Below are 16584 nucleotides of genomic sequence, written 5' to 3'. Positions count from 1 at the left end.
CTAGAACTTACCATATTAAAATCTAAAAGATGTTCTTCAGTATGTGGTACTTCTTTTGTATCTGTGAATTCTTTGACTCCATTCTCCCTCTTGACGTTTGCATGGGATTCTATAAAGATTTTGTTTCAGAAAATTGGGGGAGGAGACAAGAATACTATTAGATCAGTTTTAAAAATTCAAACAAATATTAAACAGCAGATATCATTTAATGGGTGCTAAATAAAAAATCTTAGGTTAGGATACTTCATGTCAAAAAACAAGCAGAAGTCTAAAAAAACTTAATACATGAAATAGGTCTCTCTAGTCAGTTTCATTAGTCACCAATGTCTAAAAAGAATTATGATTCAGCAATACAATTTCTTATTTATCTTAGGTCTCTAAATCTTGTTTTCTTTTTTCATCTTTAAAAGATATGGAACAGTCCATGTGGTAATTCTACTGTGCCAGTGCTTATGTTCCCTCTTCCACTTGTTTGTACGCAGAAAATAAGAGCAACATATAGTAACGGCAAAGATTCCGTGACACTAGAACAGAATACACACACAAAATACAAACATGTGTATTGTAGGGTTCCTTCATCATAGTTTGGCATAGCTCTGTAGATATAAGGGTAGCAACTGGTATCTTCAGGACAAAACTCAGAATGGCTCAAGGCCCCTAGATAACTCAAATGCAGAAGCATTCAAAAATATTTTCTCAGAGAAACAGCCATAACTGAACAGGAAATGAAGGAAGGGTATACTGATCTGTTAGCCATTTAACGGTCAGGGGAAAGAGGCGTGCACACAGATCCCAGACATAACAAACCGCCAAAGAAACTGGTTACAGACTTCTTGCAGTACTAGGTATCTCATAAAAAACATGTGCACGTAACTGCAAAAAGAATAGGAACTAGTATGTGACCTGTTCCATTGAAAAGGGTCTACTCCCCACACAAAGGAGGACGAATATTATTTTTCTGAAAGGTTTGCAGAAGTCAGTACTGTGTGTGGTTGATAATTCGGTTAGAAAAGTATGTTAGCAGTTGTGGATTCATTTTCCACCTCTGATTACAGAGATATAGTTGCTAACACACAAAGACAACCCTTTGCTTCTAGCAATAACTATATTTTCACTATAACTGGTTGGCATAAACCTAGAGTATGATTCAGGTAAATTCCCAATTCGTATCTGTCAGACAATTAATTTCATTCCATGCTTAATTATTACACATTGCAGCATTTCAGCTCCCATTCTCTTTGGTTTAGAGAATTATACTGGTTTGTGAACCCAATTTATCTCATGGAAACTCTCAAATCATTTCGACCCCCACGACAGGCTATTTATACCACCACCGTCCAGTTAATTCTGATATACTGAGTATGGGAGTAATAACCTGAGATAGCTTCTTTCAGCTGAAGTCTGTACATTGCCTACATCAGCCCCCACCAAGGGAAGAGGGAAGACTAATAAAACCACACTAGCCAAAAAGCTCAGTGGATATGTCAAGGGGATTGAGTCACACTGTCTTCCTGTGGTTGGTAAGGAGATGTAGAAGGAAAATACACTGGCAGCAAGTGAAGAAGAAAGGGAAATTATATTGAACTGTTAGGAACCCTCCCTTACTCCTGCTGGTGCTATAACTGAAAGGCCATGAAGAGCAGATGATCAACCCTTGAAAGGCCATATAGATTAGCATGGGAATCAGATTTAGGGTTAAAAATAGAAGAGAAACAATGGAACTCAATTTGGGAAACTCAAGCATATAAATCAATCTCAGCACAACTGGGAGAAAATTCTCTGAAAATATTGCATAGGTGGTACTATTATCCACTCAAACTAGTACATAGATTTAATAACAGAATCCTTAAACTATATTGGAGAAAGTGCAGAGAGATAAGGGACTGAAACCAGATTTGGGTAAAAAACACAGAAATTCTGGAACGAAGCTCTATCACGGATAGGCCAAATAGTGGGAGAAGAAGTGCATTTCAAGGGAGTTCTGTTAGTGATTTCTGTGTTCAAAAGGAAGAAGTATCTGGTAAATAAAAATCTTATACTGCTCATGTTATGTGTCGCAAGACTCGAAATAATGAAAACCTGGAAAAAGTTACGAGAATTGGACAATAAAGGATTGGTTAAACAAGATATGGGTGACAGCTCTATGGGAAAAGTTAACTCATAAAATAAGGTTAGCAAAAGGAGAACTGAAAGATCTATTTGACAGAACTTAGAAACCATTTATTAGCTTCATGTGTAAAAGCAATGGTGAATTTAAATCACCAAATGTCCAAGAAAGATGGTGGTTGAGCAATTAATACACTTTACAATAATTATATGTAACAAATAAAAGCAGAATAACATAAAAGAAACAGAATTGACAATGCTGTATTTTTATAATGCTATGTAAGTAATGGGATGGTTGGGGGGTATAAGAATGTTTTGGAATTTTAAAATATTTAATAATGGTATAAAAGATAATATATTTATAAAAAAGAAAAGCCACACAGATTATCAACCGTTGTTGTAGTGGAGAATCCTTCCATGACCTGCCCTATTAAGATGTTTAGATCAGTGTTCCTCATCTGCTAACCAATGTAAGAAAAGTGAAACAAGCACTACTTTTATTAATCAATATCAGTTGTAGAATGAGTTCTGGCAACACCACAGTCTAGGAACTGCCACATTGTTTGTTCTTGAGGAATTCCAGTATGGTAGACAGTTGCATGGCAGGTATAAGCATAACAAGCACCATTTTCTCCAACCCTACGTAGTGTTGTCTCTCTGCCTGTTATGAAACTTTCAAAAACATAGAAACCCTACAGAACAAAATGGTGGCAGCTGATATACAAATAATTGGCTTCTCACTGGTGGCTGGTGAATCTGTAGACCTATCTTGTGACCTGCATACTATGGCATGTGGGGAACAGCCTTGCTTCTGTGCATGCTTGATGATAGCTGGGTTATCTGTAGAGAGAGAAAAGAAATATAGGGAAGTGATGTCCAAAGTCTACTGTAAATGCAGATATTAGATGTGAACCAAATTAAGAAGCATTGATGAAGGAGGATGCCTTACTGAAGGACACTGCATTACACGCATCTCAGTCAGCCTCCCTGCTCTCCCAAATAATGCACTCACCTGTTAGCCTTCCACTACACATCTGGAGAGATAAGTGCTGTACCAGATCGAATACTCACTCATCAAATGTTGTGAACTGCATGGCAATTCCCTCTCCTGTTTCTGTTCTGCTGTAGTATCTCCTGGTTCTGATTCTGCAAGATAAAGAATATATAACAGCAGTTTGCTAACAACAAGTGCTTGCTTTTCAATAAAGGCAGTTATATGGTTTCCATTAGTTTTCCCAATGTGTGTTATAAGTGCAGTGAGCCTTGGGCCCAATTCTTGCCAAAAGGAAGCTTCCCTAGTGCACATACTATGCATACCTTATCTCTTATTCATAGAAGACATTGCTACAGAATCTACTCAAACAGTATAGTTTGGGGCTTTTCCAGAGGTGCAGTAGTAAAATCCTTTAGCTATGGGTGTTTCTGATTAGCACATCTTGGGTGTACAGGACTCATCATCTGTATAGATGCCCCCACCCCGTAAATCTATTGCTCCCCAACCCCACCCCAATTACCTATGCGGTAAGCCTTGTCTTTCAATCCCCAGTTGCGACAGTGGCGTTGAGGCTCCTGGTGCATGTGTGTGTCTGGAATCCAGAAGCAGAGTACCTGTAAGGGGTCTGAGAGCACAACGGTTATCTATCTATCCTTACTGTAGTAATGGCTTGCACTGTCTGTCTGTTGGTGCTTTAAAGTCCCTTTTTAATCTGTTTGCCAAACATTCAGTCTTGCAGACATGGAATAGCAGTACATTTTATTTAAGCAAAGGAATTCATTTCAGCCCAATTTCTCCATTCTTCCTGATAGTGTTGTAGTACTTAAAACGGTGCAATGGTACTAGCAATATTACATAACTATGTGAAGGTATAGGATAATTTTGTGGCAATTGTACTCAAACAAAATCTCGCATTTCACCATAGAATTGTTGCATTTTAACGCCTCTTTTTTGCACATGTTGCATTTTTTCTAAGATGAGAGGAAGGAAGGGGGAGAGCCCCAGCTGGCTGTTTTTTTAAAAACTGTGTTACCTCCAAGAAGGAAAGAGGAAGAGCCCCAGCCAGTTCGGTTTATTTGGTTTTCAAAAATTATGTACCTCTGAGAGGGGAGGAGGATTAATGCAACCATTAAGCAAGGAAAGGCAAGAAACAATTTTTTAGACTGGAAAGGAGGGATGTGATGATTATGCAGTGGCAACTATTACGTGGTGAAATATGGTAACCCACAGCTTCAATTGTTCTATTAGTCTGGCAGATTATACTTATTCTACTAAACTGTATCACAGTGCTGAATTAAGGGCATTGTCAATTTGGACACCAAGATTTAAAAAACGATTTACATTTATTTGCATACCAGTTTTGCTTGGATTGAAATCTGAACCATGAAGATTTTCACTACTGACTTTCTCAGTAAGCTCCATCAGACTGGGAAGAAGAATTAAATAACCAAGGGAAGGGAGATTTTGGAAAATATAAAAGAGAAAATGTAATTGTGCCACCAAGCACTACCAGATGATTAAATTTTGCATTTTCACAATGCTGCTTCAATGTGTCTATGTGCTTTCATATCGCTTGTCAACTGATGGTTTTCATGGGATCTGTCTTAGTTAAGGAATACTCAGAGGTGGTTTTGCCAGTTACCCCCATCAGGAATATAGCTATAGTACCTTATATTCATTAATGTTTCCCACCCAAGTACTAACCAAGACTTACGCTGTTTAGCATTTATAAGTAAAAGCTAAAAGTTGAATTTTAACTACAGAAGATCCTTTGATAAAGCTGTGTTTAACCAACTGAACCTAAAAAAAGTGAATTGCCATTACATTTAACAGAATACTTCCAGCTCTATCCCAACTTTTAACAACTGCAGTTATGTCATTAAAAACTTCAATAATCTTTAAACTTTTATAGCTGTTTGAACACTAGTTATTCTTCAGTTTGGGCAGTATAATTTCTTAGACATGAAATGAAATTCGACATCAGGCTAATAATAATAATAATAATAATAATAATAATAATAATAATAATAATAATAATAATAATAATTTATTCTTGTACCCCGCCCCATCTCCCCGAAGGGACTCGGGGCGGCTCACATGGGGCCTTGCCCAACATCACAATATAAAATCAAAACAAAAACACAAATTTACAACAATAAATCAACAATATCGGTAAAACAATCGAAAAGGACAATCTTACAAGATAAAATGTTAAAACAGGTATATCAAACACAAGTCTGGGCCGAAAGGTGAATGTGTCAAATAGGGAGGAGATAGTTACATAATTGAGATAGTCAATGAAGTACTATAAATGACAATAGTGACAATAAAAGGGCAGATCAGTGGGTCTATTATTACATAGGCAGGCATCTTAAACCAACAAAAGTCACTCATCAAAGGCTTTCCGGAAAAGCCAGGTTTTCAGATTCTTCCGGAAGGAGAGGAGGGTGGGGGCCACCCTAATCTCCCTAGGGAGCAGGTTCCAAAGCTGGGGGGTCACGACAGAGAAGGCCCTCTCTCTCGTCCCCACCAACCGCGCCTGCAAGGGTGGTGGGAGCGAGAGGAGGGCCTCCCCCGACGAGCGAAGAGATCGTGCAGGTTCATAGGGGGAAATGCGGTCTCTAAGGTAGGCGGGTCCCAAACCGTTTAGGGCTTTGTAGGTAAGAACCTGCACCTTGAATTGGGCTTGGAAAGTAAGCGGCAGGAAGTGGAGCTCCTTAAACAGAGGCGTTGAACGTGCCCTGTAATTTGCTCCAGTTAGAAACCTGGCTGCCATGCGTTGAACTAATTGTAGTTTCCGGACCGTCTTCAAAGGCAGCCCCACGTAGAGCGCATTGCAATAATCCAGTCTAGAGGTAACTAAGGCGTGGACCACCATGGTCAGATCAGACTTCTCGAGGTATGGTCGCAGCTGGCGCACAAATTTTAATTGTGCAAAGGCCCTCCCGGCCACGGCTGACACCTGAACCTCAAGCGTCAGCCCCGAATCCAGGAGGACCCCCAAGCTGCGGACCTGCGCCTTCAGGGGCAGTGTGACCCCGTCAAGCACAGGTTGCCACCCAATACCCCGATCGGACTTTCGACTGACCTGGAGGACCTCTGTCTTATCAGGATTAAGTCTCAGCTTGTTCGCCCTCATCCAGGCCAACACAGCGGCCAGACACTGATCCAGTATCCGAGGGGCTTCCTTGGATTTTGGTGGAAAATAGAGTTGGGTGTCATCCGCGTAGAGATGGCACCGAACTCCGAAACCCCGGATGACCTCGCCCAGCAGTTTCATGTAGATATTGAAAAGCATGGGGGACAGAATAGAACCTTGCGGGACCCCACAGGACAATGGCCAGGGGTCCGAGCAGGTGTCCCCCAGCTTCACCATCTGGGAACGCCCCTCTAGGAAGGACTGGAGCCACTGCAGAACAGTACCCCCAAGGCCCATCCCGGAGAGACGTCCCAGAAGGATACCATGGTCGATGGTATCGAAAGCCACTGAGATATCCAAGAGAACCAGCAGGGTCACACTCCCCCTGTCCAGCTCTCTGCGGAGGTCATCCACCAAGGTGACCAAAGCCGTCTCGGTACTGAAACCAGGCCTGAAGCCAGACTGCGATTGGTCCAGAAAATCCGTATCATCCAAGAATCCCTGGAGCTGAGAGGCAACCATCCGCTCCAAGACCTTGCCCAAAAATGGAAGGTTGGAGATTGGTATGTAGTTATGCGAGTTGGTCGAATCTAGGGAGGCCTTCTTTAAGATAGGTCTCACCACCGCTTGTTTTAGATTAGATGGAAATCTACCCTGCTCCAAAGAGGCATTAATTATTCTCACAAACCAATCAACCAACCCACCACTGGCCTGTTTTAAAAGCCAAGATGGGCAAGGGTCAAGGGCACAGGTGGTCGCCCTCACCGCTCCAAGAATCTTGTCCACATTATCAGGCTGCACAAGCTGAAACGAATCCCACAAGATCGAACAGACAGAAGCCTCGGTTACCTCACCTGGCATTGCAACAAGGTCAGCATCTAAGTCGGAACGAATCTGAGCGACTTTGTCTGCAAAATGGTGAGCAAACTCGCTACACCGAGTTGCCGGGATGTCAGGTGCCCCCCCCAGCCTGAGGAGGGTGGAGGAGCTCCCCAACAACCCGAAACAGCTCTGAGGATCTAGTTGTTGCAGACGTGATGCGGGCAGTCGAGAAAGCCTTCCTGGTTGCCCGCAACGCCGCGGAATAGGCCCTAATAGCGGCTCTAGACTGTGCTCGGTCAGATGCATCACGAGTTGTCCGCCAGCGGCACTCTAGTCTCCTCCTCGCACGTTTCATCTCCGCCAGCTCCCCAGTAAACCAGGGGGCTGGGGCAACTCCACGTAGCGAGAGGGGACGTTTGGGGGCGATCATGTCTATTGCCCTGGACAACTCACTGTTATAGCGAGCGACCAAGGCATCGACAGGATCGTCAGGCTCCATGGCAGACAGTATAAAAACTACTTGTACTGTATTTTCAAATTTGTCAGAAAACGAACAATGTACACATTTTTAAACATCTCTGGTTATACAAAATACAAACATTTATGGTCACAAATGAATAACTGAATCATAGAGTTGGAAGAGACAAGCCATCCAGTCCAACCCTTTGCCATGTGGGAAAAGCACAACCAAAGCACTTCCAAGAGATGGCCATCCAGCTTCTGTTTAAAAGCCTCCAAAAGCGCTCTCACCCTTCTCTTCTGCAAGCTAAATATACCTAGCTCTTCAAGTCACTCCTCATAGGGCATGCTTTCCAGAACTTTGATTATTTTAGTTACCCTTCTCTGTGGGTTATCCCTCTTAAACTGTGGTGCCCAGAACTGGACACAGTATTCCAGACAAGATCTGACCAAAGCAGAATAGCAGGGCACCAGCACTTCCCTCGATCTAGACACTATATTTCTTTGAATAGAGAATAAAATCCCACTGGCTTTTTTAGGTGCTGCATCACATTGTTGGCTCATTTTCAACTTGTAGTCTACTAAGACTCCAAGATCTTTTTCATATACACTGGTTGCATTTCCCCCTATTGCTTCGCTCCATTTTACTCAGGTTGAAGACCGATTTCCTTTTGGTAGAAGACTGAGGCAAATAAGGTGTTGAGTAGTTCTGCCTTTTCTCCAACCAGTTAGCATTTCACCACCTTTTCCCTGCAGAAGCCCTGCCTTCCTGTTGTCACCGTTTGCAATTGTGTGTTCAGTATGTCACTTTCAAGAGACTCCCACCCATCACTAACCCCCTTCTCTTTTAGTATTCTTATCCATGGGATTAAACTCAGTATTTCCCAACATTTCCTGAAATCAGCTTCCCTAAAGTCTAAAACACATTATCTGACTACTCCCAGTTTCCCCTTTCCTCTATATCAAAAATTCAAGGAAAACATGGTCACTCCCAACTAAGGATTCCACCACTTTCACTCAATTGACCAGGTTCTCAGAGTTGATTAGGATAAGATCCAGAATAGCTGATCCCCTTGTTGTCTTTCCACCTTCTGGACAATAAAACTGTCTGCAAGACAAGTGAGGAATTTGTTTGACTTTGTATTCTTGGCAGATTGTTTTTCAAAAAATACTATATTTCTTTTTCTGCATGTTTTGGTTATCTGTTCAAGGACAGCTTCATCTAGGTCTTCAGTCTGGTTTGGAGGTCTGTAGTAGATCCCTACAACTACATCTTTTTCAGTTCTCACTCCCTTAATTCTTACCCAGATGCTTTCAACCTGGTTGCCAGGGTTTAAATCCTGAATCTTTTCGCAGGTGTAAACATCCTGGACATATAATACGACTCCACCCCTTTCCTGTTTGGTCTACTTCTCTGAAATAAATTATACCCCTCCATTACTACATTCCAATTATAGGACTCATCACATTAGGTTTCAATTATGCCTATGACATTGTAACCAATTTGTTGTGCAAAGAGTTCTAGTTCATCTTGTTTATTTCCCATATTCTACACACTAGTGTAGAGACATCTGAGTCCATGGGATATTCCTCCAGCTGTTTAAGAAATTATAATTCAAAGAATTCTATGTGTTCATCAGCATACTACAGCCTGAGATATAAAATTTAATCAGACAATATTTACACTGATAAAAGAAAGTAGCAGTAGAGCTCGGTAGTAAGAATGAATACTTACCCAAAGCAGAGTCCCTATCTGTAAACCTCAAGAACCCTCAGGATACCACTATCTCGGTCTTGTTTCTCAGCAGCACTACTTTGGTTCCCTTTAAGTGAACATTTACCACCTCAGCTTATTATTAGAAGGGAGAGGTGATTAAACCAATATGGATGGCTATGGATCAAGTAATAGCTTACAATCCTATATATGTAAACATTAGGTATACCTATATCATCATACCAAACACTGAAAATGTAACCACATTACTACACAGATCAGAAAGAACAGGAAGCAGATGAATAGAAATGTTTTCCAAAACACAATTTTCCAGAAATAGCTACAATTCACAAGGCACAATTTCATTTGCATTCATATTGTTTTTCAACTCAGTTATACAGTGTTCTATTGTAAAGAAATTAAAAGTGCCACTACCTTCATTCTCAGATGCAGGAAAGAGTGGTGTATAAAGAGCTTTCTCCCACCAGCACTGCTTTGCTTGATTGTAGCTTATTTTCTCAAGATCATTATTCAATACAGGGAACTGTTTTGAGAATAACTGCATTTTAGTTTAAGAGAAGCTACTCCAGTACAATATATGCTTATGATTACAGAGTAGTCTGTATCCAAATCCACTTTGGATGCAAATAAAAAGTTACTAAGCTATTCCACAGAGTGGTGTATATATCAGCTGGTCCTACTAAACTATTTGCAGGAAGATCTTAAGCACGTTTACAAAATAAAGCTTATTCTTGGGTAAAATGTGCAGCACAGGATTGCAGAGTGTTTTTTTTAAAAACAAAATCAGCACATTAAACAATACTAGTTCTGACTTCCCCTACCAGAGAAGAAAATAATTTTTGCAACAATATATTATTTTGTTTTTGTACATGGCCATTCTGTTTTTTTTCTCCCTTTATCTGGAAACTGGAAACTAATAGTTATTTTACTGTACTGTATTTTGCAGGACTGTAACTCAACCAAAGTTTGAGAGATATGTTTAAGTTTCAAAAAAGATATTATCACCTCCCCATATAACTGAACAATTTGAGAGGGGCATATAACACTGGATACCTGTCCAGTTTGATCACTGCTTATGTTGCTTGAGTAAACAAAGCTGAGTAGGATCATTAAATTTATTAAACAAAAAAAAAAGACATATTCTGGGAGCGAGAACAAATTGGGCTCAAGTGACAGGCTGGAAGAAGAAAAGCAGAAGAAGAGAAAGTTGAGAAGGAAAAACAAGGAAATTGGTGTGAACTTTGTTTTCTCCGCCTATATAGGATACAAGGCTTATCTACCAGTAATAAGACAAAAGGAAATACTGTTGCCTGAAAATACTATTACGGCTTAAGTAGAAAATAAGAAGAAATGATAGCATGAAAAAGAAATTTTCTGCAACAGCTCAACATTCAACCTGCACACATTCAAACTAGTTCCATGAAATAAATGCATGCAGAATCTATCAGTTAATAGTGATGATAATTACTATTAAGGATTCTCCAACTTTAGGAAAAATGTCAAATGAGGTGGGGATGGGGTGTCACTGTTTCTATTGTCAAATCAGTTTTATAATCACAAATTCACTCCTGTAATAGTTTTCATGGGGAAAAGGTGTCTCTACTGAAGCTTTATCACCAATCCTTTCCATGACAACCCAAAATTTTCAAAATTCAATCGGCACAGGGAGAGAAAGTGAGATGAAATCTTGCACAGACAGCAGAACAAATGTTACATGGATGTTAACTCTTACCTATGCTATTTAAAAAAGGCTGGCATACTTAAAATGTACCTGTTCTGAGCTGCACACAGGGTGGTGACTGGAAGGGATCACGTAACAAGGAAGTGAGTATGGATAATTGGTTGTCAGGGTGGGAGGGGAGGATGGGGCTCTCATGTGTCAGCAACGACATTTGGGATGGGGTTGAAGCAACTGGTGGCGCTCAAGCTCCCTGCACATCCTTCATATAAGGGAAGCATCTCTGTGTTTTGTTATCTGTGATGGCTCCTGAAACCAATCCTCACAGATACTGGGGCCCCACTGTATTTTTGACTCCCTCCATATATATTTTCTCATTCTGAGCCCTTCCACTGCTTAAAGTAACGTATGAAAAAAGGCTATCAACAGGATTATTCCATTTGGGATCAAAGCAATACCAACTTTCATTACTTTCAACCATAAATATTTATGAGAATTAACTGATCGGAGAAAATGTCTTAGAATTAAACTTGAAATAAAACCAGATCACTAAAGGGTATTCAGAGTAGGCAACAAAGACTCCATGAGTCCAAGCTTCATAATCCTCTTACCTCACGACCTGCAAACATGTGCCAGATGACTGTTTTTCAAAATAGTTGTTTTAAAGTATATTTGTAAGTATTCCCTGAAGCTTATATTGAATTTAGATATTTTATTTGAGTTTGCTTAACTCTGAATATTCTATCACACACTTATGCATATCACTATGTACACTCTATATTACCTGTGATTTCTTTTAAAATGAGGTGGAAAAGGCATGTTCTACCATGTTTCCCACTAGTACATTACTGATTGTCACTGCATTTCAACAAATGCAAATTCTCTTACTCGTGACATTTACACTCTCAACATTAATTTGACATCTGCCCAATATGCTTTTTGTAATAATATAGAGCAGATTAAATTGTACTTCATTTTAGTAAACCATGTTGTATGACTTCATAGAAAGAAAAAAGAGCACTGTGCCTCTCTTAGGAACATACCTCTTTTAGCTGTGCTGAAGAAACAGGATTCTCTTCACACGAATGATCTTTACAATTGCAAGACTGGTCTTCCTCTTCTTTTGATTCCACAACACTGCAACTGGCTTCAGAATTTTCACCAGCCGTCACATTTTGCAGGTCTTTCATACTGCACTGTGAACAAGAATTCTCATTTTCTAGCAACAATATCCCAGATGATTCTTCCTGGGAATCCAGAGATGTCTGTGCACTCTTTTCCATTCCACATTTTTTTAGCCTAGGAAGAAATTTCCCAGATTCTAGTTCAGATTTGCCATAATAATGCCCATCTTTTTCTGCATCTTCTTCCAGTGGTTTGAGATCTGCTTGTGGATCATCAAACACTTCAGCTTGAGAAGGAGCAGGAATACTCCCCTCATCTTTCTCTGATTCAAAGTCAGACTCACTTCCACCACATGGAGAAAGTTCAGATGCAGAAATGGGGCGAAAGTGAGTCCTAGGAGAAATTCGTATAGCTCTGTATTGTGTCCTCCCAGCACCGCATATTCTTGGACGAAAAACTTCTCTATCAGAATCAGAGCAAAGGATAGATTTGGGTTTAAAGCAAGGGCTGAAGGATGTAATTCCTTCTGGTTCAAATGTACATTCTACATGAAGAACTTGTGAAAATGGATTATTTAAGTCAAAGGAAGAGAACGAATATTCAAGAGCAGACTCTTCACCTTGAAAATTACCACAAGCTTCTAACAAGTCTTCATGGAAGATGAAAGAAAAGCCCCGATTTAATCCATGATCACCGCACTTCAACTGCTCACTTTGCTCAAATGACACAAAGGGTCTCCATAATTGTCTGTGACCAGGGGCAAAGCTGTTTCCTGGTGTCATGAAGACATCTGTACCTGCAATTGTAACTACATCAGAAGCTGCACACTGTAGCAAGTTTCCTTTGGGGTGACTGGGTGGCACCACTGCCCACTCTCCATCACTGTTAAATGTTTTGAGCTCCCCATACACTCCCCCAAGAATAAAAGAATTTTCTTTATCTTGGTTAATATTCCACGGTTTGGAAGGTGTAGTATAATCTCCACAATCCACTTTTGATAAATTGTTTGATGCAAACGCTCTTTTCTCCAAATTTTCTCTCTGACCTTCCCAAAGATGATATTCTGATCTCTGCACTGCTTTTTTAGGATCCTGGAGAATTTCTAACTTTGCATCATTTAAGCAGCAGCAGTAATGATTTACATCAGCAGAATATACCTCCTCTTCTATGCCATCTATTTCTACAACTGCTGCAGAATTCCCATCCGTCACATTTGTCCAGATGTCTTTAATAACCCCTGAGCCATAGTCATCTTCATGTGGACTGCTGTCACTACACACCTGCGTTGTTTCATAGTCTTTATCTTCAGCTTTGTGTTCCAGCTGAATACCACAGACAGATTCTAGTTTGGATTTTTTTGTAAAAATTAAGGTAGGAATTTCTCCTAAGGAACTAATCTGTTCCTGGCAGGTTTCTTCCTGCAAAAAATCTATTTCTTCATCTACATAACTTGAAGATACTCTGGGAACTACATAATTAATATCGTCGGAGTTAAACTGAGGGGATTCTTCAAATGGAATATTTAAAGTCTCATTGTCTGAACGTGTTTCTTCAGAATATGACCATGGACTACAAGTTCTTGTTGACAGATTAGAACAGTGTTCATTTTCATCAAAGGCACTATTTTTGGTCCATATTAACAATCTAGACTGCGTTTTCCCAAACATACCAACATTGCTACTAGAATCTGTATTTTCATTTCCTAAATTGAGTTTTTCAAAAGGAAATGGTAAGACAGAATTACTGCATTGCACTTCAAACACTGAAAAAGAATTTAAACCAGACCCTTCATTAGTATCTGAAAACAGCTCTTGATTGCCTGCAAGCATGTGTGAATTAAGCATTGTGCTGTCTAAGGTGGGGGAAAGCCTAATTGGAGAATCTCCCCCAAAGCTTTCCCCATCTGCATCACCAGAGCTAGAAGATGAACAGCACTCCCAAAATTGAGCTAAGTTACTAAGATCTTGCAAGAACCACCCTTCAGCACCAGAGGTGGCTGAATCTGCCCATATTGCACTTTCCCCTTGCAATTCCATTCCATCAAACACTATGCAACATTCTGCCTCAAAGTCTGTCTCCTCTTTACTTTTCTGCCGAATCATATTCAAAATCCGACTCTCTCCTTGCATCTTGCCTGAGGCACCAGAATCCAACATGGATTGGTCAATATCCACTTCATAGAAGTGCGTTAGTTCTGAAAGATGAACACCATCTGAGTGTGTGTCGTCCTCTGGTTGAGAACACATTGAGGTCCTAGTGAGGCCAATATCCTCATTTAGAACTGCAGGCATTTCCACAAAACGGCCGTCAATGAAAGTACCTGCTGCGAGGTATGTTTTATTAATATTATTGTTGCTAATGCAAAGACCTTGCACGGATTCACCTAATTCCTCTACAGCCTCTGATGTCATATCACATGCATCTTGTCTGTTGCGGTATGTTGTCTCAAGCTTACTTTTTCTGCTCAGGGGAACAAAATACTCTGCAATTGGCTCAGTATACCATAAAGGCTCTTCCTTATATTCTTTTTCATTTCTGCCATCATAATATAGCTCTTTCCTCTCATAGCTGCCTGCTTCTTTTCTTCTGATTTCTTTAAATGGTCGCTTGCCCCTTTTACACAATTGTTTGATGGATCCATTGCTGCTGCTGCTGCTGCCATAATTTTTTGTTTCAGCTTTTTCACCGGCTTTTACTAAATGCCTGCTCTGTCCGCTTCGTCCTTTTTTGCTCCGGACCTCTCTTGTTTTATGCCTTACTTTAACATATTTTGTAGCTGATTTTAATTCACTTTGATTACCACTAGAATTAGAACCTTCTTCACTTGAGCCAGAAGACCAAGATCGAGGACGGATCTTTCCCTCAGATTTGTGTCGGACTTGCTTTTTGTATAAAGCAGGTTTCTCTTCAATACTGCTATTCCCAAACTTGTTCTCTTTTTCATCTTTATCTTTTTGCTGGGTGGCTCTTTCATGTAAAGTGGCAGGAATTCTGTTGCTATTTCGTTCTTTGGATACTTCAGTTTCACTAATGCAGTCCTTTGGAGACGATGTATCTGTGCTTGTTGCTGGGACAGTAGAAGATGAGGAGGAACTGGAGTAAGAACAAATTTTGGATTTATTCCAAACTGTCATAATTTCTTGCAGGCAAACTGGTTTCTGGGAAAGAGGTGGAAATGCTTCATAATACCTGAGAAAAGGAGAAAAATCAAGATATGGACATTAAAAGATGGGCAACATTTTACTATACCTGCCTTGAGTACTACTCAACTGCACACAGAGAAACATGGCTAGTTTAACATTCACTTAGGCATTTACATTTTTGTTATGAACATCTATGCATGTTAATAGATATGTTAGGGGAAAATTCACTATTTTGCTCAGCTTATTTTTGAAAAAGCAGAATAGGTTTTGTACAACAATGCAGAATGAAAATCTTTCAACAACTCAACAATATATATTTTATTTAGAAGGAAACTCTCCTATGGTGTTCAATGGGGCTTACTCCCTGATTACAGATGAGTAGGGCTGCAGCACTAAGATATCAAACCCAATTATCCTTATCAACAGGTAACTGATAAAACATAATTCTGCATTGCACTAAAGCCTTTAAAGTTGTGAAGGCATTGGAATCGCAAAGAACATAGGTATTTCCATTGCATGCATTCCCAATATTTTCTATGACGGAAGAACTTTCTTACTGCATAAGAACTGATGTAGAACTTTACAAAATACTGGGCTTACCTGCATAACTTTTGTTTCACAGTGGGAAAATCTGGACCATTTTAAAAAGCTCAAGTGCAGTTCAATAAAGTGACATTACAGTCTCTAACCTTTGGCACAAAGGGGTGATACTGGAGGTAATTGAAGCTGAGAAGACTCCTCCTTTGATAAATCTAAATTTCTGAACCTGCTGGGCTCTGATATATTTCACTGCATTCCCAGACAAAGATCCTACCTTCTTTACTATTTCCCAGAAAAGAAAAATGGCATGGAAGGGTCAGTGGAGGGTTTAAGGAGCACTCTTATACAGATGTTGTGAGATAAGACTAGTGATATTTGGGCATCCTGGATGTATCATACATGCACAGAAATACTTATTGGACCAATCTGCCATCAGCTTTTTGTAAAACAGCATAAAGTCTATGCTAGTGGCCCAAGAAAACTATGAATGCTCCTGTATGTTAAAGGATATCAACAGGCATAAAAAGTAGCATATTCATATTCATCCAGGCTGCTCTGTAATTACTTTTAGGAGATAGCTGGTTAAATAGTCTAGATTTTCTTGAGTTTCTTTAAGGAAACAATAACAATACCTCATATACAAGCCTTCTACTAGTAACACTATTGTTTCTGAGATCAACTTGTGGTTCACCAGGTCACTAATTGTTCCTATCTAATTCTCTCAGCTTACACATCCATTCTGGTACAACACACCCATTTTGATACTATAAGATAGTCTTATTTAATAACTTCTACATTTTGGAAATTTAAATTTTACTGTTTGAAGAAAAACATTAATACTGT

The 16584-nt window shown here is 39.9% G+C and overlaps 1 protein-coding gene across 7 annotated transcripts in view; it reads right to left on the bottom strand.

Annotated features, from left to right (window-relative positions):
* The window catches only part of kiaa0232 (KIAA0232 ortholog), a 59468-nt gene that overhangs the window by 3266 nt on the left and 39618 nt on the right, over positions 1-16584 (bottom strand). For 5 of the 7 annotated variants that reach the window (XM_008109068.3, XM_008109072.3, XM_062979509.1 and 2 more), the window contains 6 exons: positions 11977-15247; positions 9670-9778; positions 3621-3725; positions 3178-3252; positions 2848-2946; positions 12-109 (listed from right to left, as the gene is read on the bottom strand). In XM_008109068.3, coding sequence (XP_008107275.1) covers positions 12-109; positions 2848-2946; positions 3178-3252; positions 3621-3725; positions 9670-9778; positions 11977-15247 — 3757 coding nt within the window. The remainder of the gene's footprint in view (positions 1-11; positions 110-2847; positions 2947-3177; positions 3253-3620; positions 3726-9669; positions 9779-11976; positions 15248-16584) is intronic. The other 2 variants (XM_008109070.3, XM_008109071.3) reach the window with 2 other exon arrangements.

The sequence above is a fragment of the Anolis carolinensis genome, chromosome 4, assembly GCF_035594765.1.
Source record: "Anolis carolinensis isolate JA03-04 chromosome 4, rAnoCar3.1.pri, whole genome shotgun sequence".
Classification (NCBI taxonomy): domain Eukaryota; kingdom Metazoa; phylum Chordata; class Lepidosauria; order Squamata; family Dactyloidae; genus Anolis; species Anolis carolinensis.
Note: the sequence above shows the minus strand (reverse complement) of the source record. Positions and strands in the feature narration are given on the sequence as shown.